The sequence below is a fragment of the Triticum urartu genome, chromosome 2 (assembly GCF_003073215.2).
Source record: "Triticum urartu cultivar G1812 chromosome 2, Tu2.1, whole genome shotgun sequence".
Taxonomy (NCBI): Eukaryota; Viridiplantae; Streptophyta; class Magnoliopsida; order Poales; family Poaceae; genus Triticum; species Triticum urartu.
The window spans coordinates 247846193-247856765 of NC_053023.1; the positions used below are offsets into that span (position 1 = coordinate 247846193).

Genomic DNA, 10573 nt, shown 5'->3' on the forward strand with positions numbered 1-10573 from the left:
CCTCCCCATGACACCGTCACAATACGGCACCCGGCCGCCGGGCGCCGGCACAATCCGTCGGCAGCCTGAGTCGTAGACACACGCGGTGAGGATTCCGACGAGGACGAGGTGAGGTCCGCCGCTCGGCACCGTAGCTGGCGGCCAGACGGGAGCTGTCGCGGCTAGCGCTGCCCGCCAGGGGCCGTGACCCATCGCAGCTAGCGCCCCCCGCGTCCGGCGTGCTGCGCCGCGTGGGGCAGTGGCCTTGAGCCCTTGACTGGAGGCAAGATGGGGTCCGTGCAAGCTAGCTTCGCCCGCTTCAGCCGCGCTGCGCCACGCGGGGCTGTATCCTTGGCCGGTGGGTAAGACGGGGGCCGTCGCGGCTAGCTCCGCCCGCCTCGGGCGCGTCCAAGGCTGTGGCCGACCCGCTCCCTCGTAGAAGGTGGAACCACAGCGCGTACACCCAGTCGGCGGGCGCGGCCGTGGCTGGTGGCGAGATGCAGCGGGGGGTTGTTGGGTCACACTTGAAGAAGGCGTGAGCTCGATGCATCTCAACAGGCAAAGGTGATTCTAGTTGCTTGCTTCTATCTACTCCGTACTAGCTAACCAGCTCTCACTTATCCATGTATTGACATATGCACGTACTGAAATTGGAAGTATACGAGCTATCCAGCTTCATCTATACATCTTCTCTGCTTTTTAATCACACAAGTGTAGGTGAAATCACAAATTGGCGAAAAATCCTTTCAAATTTAGTGCCCAAGTCCACATTTAACTGGAAAGCTAAACCGTGAAAAACTTACCAGCAACTAATCAATATCTTTCTTGACGGCAGAACAGTTCCACATCTAACATCAAAAGGAATAGTAAGGTGAATTACTACATCTCAAAGGGAACTATTACATCTGAAGGTAATTGTTTTGTAGAGCAATCCTCAGAAGCAAAGTTTATATAGAGGTATTCAAAAGTGTTTCTCTTGTAGTCTTTTGCATGACTTGATTGGCTATCCAAGTCCTGAAAAAAGAAAGGAACGATTTTGTATGAGAAATAAACTTGAATTTGAGAGTATGACTTGTAAGTGAAACAATACCTTAGCAGGCAGCTGGTCATTTTTATTTGTTGGCCATCCTGAGCCCGGTAACACAACAGAAGTACAGAACTCTACATTGTTAATCCAAAAGTTAATGCAAGTGAATGACCCGCACATGCTCGTCTTAATTTTAAACGATTAATCTCTATCATTAGAGTTGGCAAAAGGATTAATCTCTATCATTAATCTCATGCAGTAAAATTTAAAATAAACTTAAGTGCTATTCTGTTAGTGGTGAACTTTGATTCCAAGTAAGATTGAGCTGGTGTCTCGTTATTAAATCAACTCATATGCTGATGTATAATATCTCCCTCTTTTATTAATTTTTCCATGACTAATCTGCCATATACTGATGAATAAGCAGCAAATAAATGCAGATGATTCAGAGTTTCCAACTTTAAGCATATTTGTTTATCTAGACAGGAACAGGGTAATGATATAGCTAGCACTGAAGGAAATAAATTATAGTGGAATGCTGAAGGATTAATTTGCATGTCCATGTTCTTAAGAAAGCAAAAGAGAATCTTGGCTCACTATACACCAACAAGAGCGAGTTTAGGGCTAAATTTCACAAAGCGGTGAATCACATGACCAGTGTTGAAGGATTTGAGGCTGCCTGGGTATACTTGTTCAAAAATACAATTTGAAGTCCCACAATTACATGACAAACCAGTTCGAGATACGTCGCAAATGGGCATCAAGCCCAATGCATGTGTTCGCCCGTCAGTACATGAGGCTACAATTCGACCCGGAATCAGATGAAAGCTACCAAGAAAACAGGACAAGGATTGTAAGCCGAATTTATGTACATTGTCTTTCATATTTGTTGCTCTGGTTTTTGTATATATCAGCCAACAGAATTAACAAATTATCTCTTTTTTGGTGCTACTCAGAGTAGTGCTGTGATGAGGACAAACGTTGCTATCGAAAGGCACGTGAGTAAAGTTTACACAAGAAAGATGTTTGAACAATTTGGTGAGAATCTGTTTGAAGGTGGATCATACCATGTCGAGGAGATTGAAAAGAAAAAGAAAAATATCGCAAGGCACAACGATGCCTTAAAACGAGAGAAGTGGAGTAAGGTCGAATACGAGGTGACCATATCAGATGAAGCTGGCTGGTTTGAATCTGAATGCGGGCAGTTTGCCCACATGGGAATGCTTTGCTGCCATGCTTTGAAGGTTACTTTCTGACACGACATTATGCAGGGGCTGTTCTATCTATTGTTTGCTATCACCCGTGGTGCTTAGCGATTTTTGCTCGTGTGCGCAGGTGATTAACCACGTTGGTGTACCGGAGATACCCAAGCGGCACATCCTAAAAAGGTGGACGAAAGATGCTAGAGACATCTTGCCACAACACATAGCTCACTTTCAAAAGGATCAGGCTGCGAATCAATCTTTTACCTGTCGGAGCTCAACTCTGTACCTGCACGCCATGGAATTGTTGAGGATTGGAGACTCATCAATCTCTGTCTACGAGCTTGTATTTGGGAGGATCAAAGACTTAATCGTAGAGGTATCTCCGCTGGCGGAAAAGACGATGGTCTAGGAATTGAGGATAGGATAGCTGCTGAATCAAGTCGAAAGAACAATAGCTCAGTAGGGGCAATCATAAACATTGATGCACATATGGGTGACAATGAGAACAGCATGACCGCGTTTGGCAATTGGGATGCCCTCGCTGGTTTGTCTGCTCCAAGCAAGAAGCGTGGTGTTGGCCGGCCGTGCTCGAGCAGAGAGAAAGTGTCATACGAAGGCTTGAGTAAGCGCACAAGGTTGTGCAGTATATGCAAGCTCCCAGGGCATAAGAGGACAATCTGCCTGTGCCGAAACAACCTCGCAAGCCTGTTACGTGCAAGAACTGTTGTACGACGGGACAACGTCGCACCTCTGTAAGAGGCCGCTTGTGCCCAACGCCTAGGACTTTTTTCAGACCATGTGTAAAACTATAATAATCGAGGATTTTCTAGAGCGTGACTTGTGTCTGAACTTCCTCGCTTGTTCCTCCTGATTGTAAATAGTTGTTTCCAGATAAAGCTGTGGTGTCTCTCCTGATAAATCTGAATTTGCCAATCACTAATAACATCACAGCTATTGTAGCGACTACACATAACTACTGTAGTTGACAGCTGATCAATAGTGCTTCAGTAATGTTGTTTGCCCACCTGGTTGTGCATAAAAATCACACTGATGGTGCTTGTCCCGCTGGCATTTTCGAAAAAGGGTGGCTGGTATTAATGCGTCCGTGAGAGCAACGGGACGGGTAGGCTCAGAAAAATATCTGATCCATCCGTGTTTATCCGTTCCGCTACGGCGTGGTCGTTGAGCTGCGCTTTAAAGCGCGGGACCCATCACCGAATCTGCTATCATTATAAAAGAAAAAGAAGGACAGATCCAAACAATCTAATTCATTCATCTATCAAATCTAATTATCCATAATCCTTCCATGTTTAACACTACAAGCCACGCATTAAGCCACCACTAATCCATGCATCGCTAAGCCCGCCGTTCCAAAAAAAAACTGCCACAACCCACGCACGCACGCCCACCCGCACACCCCCTCCTCCCATCGCGCCTCGCCGCACCTCCTGCTCCTCCCACGCCGCGCCGCGCCGCACGCCGCCTGCGTCGGCGGCAGCGGCGGCAAGGTCCATCTCCTCCCTCAAGCTGCGGCGAGCTTGAGACACAGCGGGCTCGGCCACGAAGATGGATTTCTCCGACGGGGCATTCGATTCCTGGCCTATGTTCCTCGACCTCGCGTCAGGCACATATGCCCCAGCGGTCGTTCCTTCTCGTGGTCAGCGACGCAGATGCCGCTGCTGTCGTTCCTCGCACAACCGAGGATGCGGAACTCCTCTACGGTGAGACGCATTGCGTAGCCTCTGCCCTCCAACATCGTGGCAGCATGCCGATGCCCACCAAATGTTCGATGAGTTCCCCTAATGGACCTCTCTATATAGCTAGCCCTCTCTATTTCAGTCTCTCACTGCTCTCCGTGTCATCCATATATGATCTTATTTTGTTTCAGTTTTTTGCTAGATTTAACACTGACATTTGTTTAAATCCTATCCATGTTGAACCATTGAAAGGGAGCACACAAAGCTGCAGAGGCAACAACTCCAAAGGAATCAGCATGGTGATGCGTTTCTATATGTTCAGTGTGACTAGAAACCAACATGCTGACTACTAAACCATATGCACAGGATGGAAGAAAATTATTATTCTATATGCACAGGATCGTAGAACATTATTATTAATGTCTACATTGGAAAGGATCCAAACTCTAAACAAGTGATTGGTGAACAATATTTTATCTAGGTTCAGAAGTTGATAATCCATTACAGTTCTTTCATTGTGCAGGCAACCTCAGGTACGACGAAACGGCTTTGTTTTGCTTCTGTCGTCACATTGCTGAATACGACTTTGAATCTCAACTGCACTTGACTGCACCTTCTATCTTGATCTGCTTGACAACTTATAATTTGCACAAGCATTCCCCTTCATAGTTTGTCCTTGGTCTGAAAAAACAATTCCTGATGATATATTCCAAATCAGATTGTTGCATGGATCCTACGAACAATATGTACAGTCACGATGTCGTTATCCGTTTACCATCAAGTAAGTTTTCACTACGTTTTGTTTCAGTTCCATTTCAGAATCCCTAAACCATATATATTGCAGAGCAAAGCTAGATGATGGACATCTTCACTAATAAGTAGGCCTGCTTACCACATTCCTCTTGTTTTCTACAGTTGACGATTTCAAATTATTCAAGAATGTGTGACGCACAAGGCTGTAAGGTTTCCGCACTTGCATCCATAGAAATCTGGGTGTTGGTAAATTCTGTTTTGGATGGATTTTGAAGGGAACTTTGTTTTTATCGAGGATCAAACAATACTAAGAGACTAACAAGAATACAGTAAATTACTGGATCATTCATAGTTCCCTAGCGTAGAATAGAACCCGTTGTGGTAACTATCTTGGGGCTCTAGAAATAATTCCTCTGAAACTGAATCATTCAGTCATACCTTCACTTCAGTAAATAATGGCTCTGGATACTAGGATCTATCATCTTGGTTATTTTTTATATACTGCATTGCAAAACCAGAAGCTCAAGCTAGGTTAGGCTAAGGCTAGGCTCACAAAATAATGATGATGATTACTCAGCTAAAATTGTTCTGGAACTTTCCGTGATCTAACATTTTTTCCCGAGGCTGAATTAATGGGTATGGAATTCTATTTGGTCGAGTTGCTTATCTGAATGCAACCTTTGAATAGTTAATGAAATTGCTGGGATTTGGTGTTGCCAGATTGTTCATGTGAACGTGGCAGGAGCCTTCTTTTGTGGCCTAACATTTTTTACCAGTTATTATCTTCTCATGTAATAGTTGTAAATTTGCAGTCTAGATTAGCACATATAGTGACTACTCATGCTTGTCATCACTGTACCTAAATGATGTCTTCCTTGCGTACTTGTCATCACTACACCTTCAATCGACGCTGTTATTTATGCTGAATGTCAAGACCTTCAGTATTGTACACCATTTTTATGAATGCTTAGCCTAAATGTCATGGTTGTTTACGCCAACCTTGCTTTATAAGTCAGAATGATGGGCCTAGAGCTTCCGTTTCTTTTGGGTTGGATTTTATTTACAACGAATATATCTAGCGATACAAAGAGCACATGAGTTATTCCTACAATATTTTTAGTGTTCAGATAGAGTTAAGAAAATTATGATGTTACCAAATCTATTTAGTTCATGATTATTGGTAATTAATATTCTAGCCTGGTGATGGATTAGGTTGATGGGTCAACATCTTCAGTCATCTTCACTTTGCAAGTTGAACTATTAATGCTTAGTTTTATTGTAGAGGGGCTTACTTCAGTTTGCAGAACTACCATGATAAATAGACAAACTATTTATTGATAGAGGGGATTTGTTTTTATGCATTCATAGTTATTCCTGTTATAGGCTGGTCCTCTTTTGAGGCTACTGATTGCATTAGGAAGAGGATGTTTTCTTTTGAAAAGGTTAGAAAGAGGATGTTGAACTAAACTTCCCTTAGTTCATTCCTTATATTTTCTCATGTTTCCTCGCAATGGAAGGAGCACGATAGCTTGTGGATGGTGCTATGGTGCAAGCGTGTAGTGGACTTGGAGGCCAGGATTTTAGCTACAGGAAAAGAATGAGGCTACAACTAGTGGACAAGTGACATGACCACGATAAGGTTAGTTTCATGTTGGGGTATTATTTTTATTATATCATGGTAGAATGTCATTATCATGTGCACCAAATTATGATCATCTATGCGTTGATCATAAATTCAGAAGAACTAAGGAAAGTGGAAAGAACCGAGGCTTTTGGAGTGATGATGATGAAAAATAGTTAATTGGCTTAGTCTTGGTACAGTTTGTTTGTCCTATGGTTTTACAGTTTTCAAAACTTCTATTTTCACATGAATAGTTGCAATTTTTTTATTTTTTGAGCAGGATTGCACTGACATAGATTATTGTGTCTTTATAAATTATCTCGCAAGATTTTAGAACTAAGCTCTCCAAATCTCTATGTTCACTTATTTCCCTCATATTTCCTTTTTAGTTTCCTCCATACAGGGTTTGAGTTGCTTTTAATTATTTCGATCGGATTAAGTTTCTTTAGTGTACCGTGATCTTGCATGGTTCATCTGCCCATAATTCACACTCGTCTTCTCATTTGAGAATTCAAGCTGAATCTTTACATATGAGTTGGATCTTGACTAGGCATAATTAGATGACCAAAACATCTCCCCCCTCCCCCGCGTCGCTCTCGCATCGGGCGACTCGGGCAGGCAGCGACCCTAGCCGCCACCGAGCCCCGATCTACTCCCTCCTCTCCTCCCATTGCCGTCGCGTGACGCCGCCGGCTAAGCCTGGGGGCAGATGGCAGTGGCGGGGGTCTCCTTCTCTCCCGCGGCTTGGGGTGGGGTGGGGCCCCCAACGTGTGGAGGCGCGACTGGTCGGGTCTTGCGGCACGACGGCCGGTCCTACCTCACAAAGGCGGTGGGCGGCTCTACTGCCAGTCGGATCTCGAATTGGCGGCGGCATGGAGGGCCTGGTGGATGGAACGACTATAGTGTGGTTTGGCCTCCAGTCAGATCTGATCTGGCCTGTGCGGCCTGCTCCATGCGCGGCGGCGGTGATGGTGATCCCGTGCACACAAGGCTGGATGGAGGTTCCTCGAGTGGATCCGGGTGAAAACCCTAATCTTCGCTCGTTGCCAAAACCGACGATGGCGGCGTTTTCTGCGCCGTCCCTTTCTTGAAGGCATCGTAGTGGAGAAGCTCTAGACCCCTATCCGCCACCTCCGAGGAAAACCCTAGATCGGTCGATTGGATGATGTCAACGCTCTTGTGCCGTATCCCTCTTGGGCACGTCAATCTTGGAGGTATGCATAGGCTCGAGGGACCAGTGGACGGCATCTGCGGTGGAGCGGCGTTTGACACATCGACGATGTGGAGTCTCGGTGGCATGGCGCGGCAGGGCCTCGGCGACGGATGTGTGATGATGGACGCGTGTAGGGAGGAGGTTTTGTCTGGCGCCGTGTTGGCGTCAACAGCAGGTCTGGCAAGGTCGATGCGTCAGTATCACCTCTGAAGATGGATCGATGGAAGACGGCGGCGACGACCTATGAGTGCGTCGGACCGTTTTCTGCCCGACCTGGTATGTGGCTTGGTTGGGGCCTCCAGCTTTAGATGTTAGGCTTAGGTGAGAGGTTTAGGTATTCGGCCCATACTTTCTGCACCTCTTCATCAATGGATAGAAGTAGCGATGAATGTTGCCAAGATGGCGGCTTCAGACATATTGATATATTACTTTGTAAGTTCTTTGTGAATAGTTAATAAAGTGGTTGCATGCATCTCCCAATGCAGGCTGGGGGTCATCCTCCTTTTCTAAAGAAAGGCATAATTAGATGTTTTTTGGTTATTTTGCATAGTACAAGTCATGCCATCGATACTGGCTGCACAAATCCATCAAGCTATATTAGCTGCAAACTCACTGTGTTTCTAAGTGAATTGGTTGAAATGCCTAATCTCATGGTCTTCTAAAACTTTTTGTTATATAGAAAAATGCTGCACGTGCACATGATGACCAGTCTTGGTGAGATTAGTGGCTGAAGCTGGCTGGCAAATATCTGAAGGTATGTGCTCCTTTTGCCATATTTTACATATTTGTGTAATTGACCAGATTTAGTTAGACTGAACTGGTAGCGTAGCTGAAAGCACAAGTGCTCCCTAGATGGTTTTGATAATTGATGACAACATATCTCTTGTTGGACTAACATTTCTATCTAGCATGTTTCAGATAAGTTCAACAATGGAGTGGCATGGACTAAAGGTTGTGGGAACTCCTTCAAGATGCTAAGGACAAAGGATTGGCTAAAGCTTCAAGCTCAAGACTCTTCATTTTACATTTTAGTGATCCAAGATCACATTGAGTCCATAGGAAAAGCCAATACTATCAAGGAGGGATGAGGTGTTGCTTAATGAGCCTCTTGCTTCATGTGCTTAATGATATGCTCCAAAATCCTCAGCTACTTTCCCACTTCCACATATGACCTAAACCCAAAGCCAAACTCGGACCTACCAATTATTCCTATCCGGCGCCACCGAGTTTCACTTGTCATAAGCCACTGCCAAACCCTAGCAATTCGGTTCTACCGATAGGGATCTCGGTCTCACCGAGATGGGATTGCAAACTCTCTGTTTCCCTTTCGTAACTTTTCGGTCTCACCGAAAGAGCGAATCGGTCCCACCGAGATTGCAATGTAAACTCTGTGTTTCCCTTTTGTAACTTTTTGGTCTCACCGAAAGAGCAAATCGGTCCCACCGAGTTTGCCTGACCAACTCTCTGGTTAGCTAATTACCAAAATCGGTCTCACCGAGTTTGTGTAATCGGTCTCACCGAGATTACGTTATGCCCAAACCCTAACCATATCGGTCCTACCGAGTTGCATGTCAGTCCCACCGAAAATCTCTAACGGTCACTAGGTTTACCTTTTCGGTCCGACCGATTTTGTTGATTCGGTCCCACCGAGATTGGAAAACTGTGTGTAACGGTTGGATTTTGTGTGGAGGCTATATATACCCCTCCACCTCCTCCTCATTCGTGGAGAGAGCCATCAGAACACATACACAATTCCAACTCATATGTTCTGAGAGAGAACCACCTACTCATGTGTTGAGACCAAGATATTCCATTCCTACCATATGAATCTTGATCTCTAGCCTTCCCCAAGTTGCTTTTCACTCAAATCTTCTTTCCACAAAATCCAAATCCTATGAGAGAGAGTTGAGTGTTGGGGAGACTATCATTTGAAGCACAAGAGCAAGGAGTTCATCATCAACACACCATTTGTTACTTCTTGGAGAGTGGTGTCTCCTAGATTGGCTAGGTGTTACTTGGGAGCCTCCGACAAGATTGTGGAGTTGAACCAAGGAGTTTGTAAGGGAAAGGAGATCGCCTACTTCGTGAAGATCTACCGCTCGTGAGGCAAGTCCTTCGTGGGCGATGGCCATGGTGGAATAGGCAAGGTTGCTTCTTCGTGGACCCTTCGTGGGTGGAGCCCTCCGTGGACTCGCGCAACCATTACCCTTCGTGGGTGGAGCCCTCCGTGGACTCGCGCAACCGTTACCCTTCGTGGGTTGAAGTCTCCATCAACGTGGATGTAGGATAGCACCACCCATCCGAACCACGGGAAAAACATCCGTGTCTCCAATTGCGTTTGAATTCTCCAAACCCTTCCCCTTACATTCTTGCAAGTTGCATGCTTTACATTCCGCTGCTCATATACTCTTTGCATGCTTGCTTGATATGTATTGTGTATGTTGAAATTGTGCCTATAACTCCACTCAAACCAAAAAGGCCTAAAATTTGCAACTTTAGCACTAAGTGTCTAATCACCCCCTCTAGACACATTGTGACGCCCCCGATTTGACCGTACACTAATCATACACGCAAACGTGTACGATCAAGATCAGGGACCCACGGGAAGATATCACAACACAACTCTACAAATCAAATAAGTCATACAAGCATCATATTACAAGCCAGGGGCCTCGAGGGCTCGAATACAAGAGCTCGATCATAGACGAGTCAGCGGAAGCAACAATATCTGAGTACAGACATAAGTTAAACAAGTTTGCCTTAAGAAGGCTAGCACAAACTGGGATACGGATCGAAAGAGGCGCAGGCCTCCTGCCTGGGATCCTCCTAAACTACTCCTGGTCGTCGTCAGCGGGCAGCACGTAGTAGTAGGCACCTCCGGTGTAGTAGGAGTCGTCGTCGAAGGTGGCGTCTGGCTCCTGGGCTCCAACATCTGGTTGCGACAACCAGGTAGAAGGGATAGGGGGAAAAGAGGGAGAAAGCAACCGTGAGTACTCATCCAAAGTACTCGCAAGCAAGGAGCTACACTACATATGTATGCATTGGTATCAACTGGAATAAGGCTATCATATGTGGACT

At 45.5% G+C, this 10573-nt stretch overlaps 1 protein-coding gene and 1 long non-coding RNA gene across 12 annotated transcripts; both read left to right on the forward strand.

Annotated features, from left to right (window-relative positions):
- Positions 1-3130, forward strand: LOC125536945 (protein FAR1-RELATED SEQUENCE 9-like). 8 transcript variants are annotated; one of them, XM_048700237.1, is made up of 5 exons: positions 1-543; positions 815-890; positions 1489-1859; positions 1963-2250; positions 2342-3130. In XM_048700237.1, the coding sequence occupies exons 3-5, from the start codon at positions 1731-1733 to the stop codon at positions 2618-2620; spliced, it is 696 nt and encodes a 231-aa protein (XP_048556194.1). In that variant the 5' UTR covers positions 1-543; positions 815-890; positions 1489-1730; the 3' UTR covers positions 2621-3130. The 8 variants fall into 8 exon arrangements, with proteins under 8 accessions (XP_048556194.1, XP_048556195.1, XP_048556196.1 ...); XM_048700238.1 differs by having other exon boundaries at positions 1493-1859; XM_048700239.1 differs by having other exon boundaries at positions 820-890.
- Positions 3131-3496: 366 nt separating this feature from the next.
- Positions 3497-8453, forward strand: LOC125536947. 4 transcript variants are annotated; one of them, XR_007295370.1, is made up of 3 exons: positions 3497-6300; positions 8175-8249; positions 8414-8453. It is a non-coding gene; the product is annotated as an uncharacterized LOC125536947 (long non-coding RNA). The 4 variants fall into 4 exon arrangements; XR_007295372.1 differs by having other exon boundaries at positions 8404-8432; XR_007295373.1 differs by lacking the exon at positions 8414-8453 and having other exon boundaries at positions 3498-3932; positions 4161-6300; positions 8175-8397.
- The last annotated feature ends 2120 nt before the right edge of the window (positions 8454-10573 follow it).

Bases quoted from the DNA above. Each gene is read 5' to 3' on its own strand.
- LOC125536945 (XM_048700235.1), top strand. From the start codon at position 1,731: ATGACAAACCAGTTCGAGATACGTCGCAAATGGGCATCAAGCCCAATG. The intron at 1,860-1,962 runs GTAAGCCGAATT...GGTGCTACTCAG, and splicing joins AAGAAAACAGGACAAGGATT to AGTAGTGCTGTGATGAGGAC. The intron at 2,251-2,341 runs GTTACTTTCTGA...TCGTGTGCGCAG, and splicing joins TTTGCTGCCATGCTTTGAAG to GTGATTAACCACGTTGGTGT.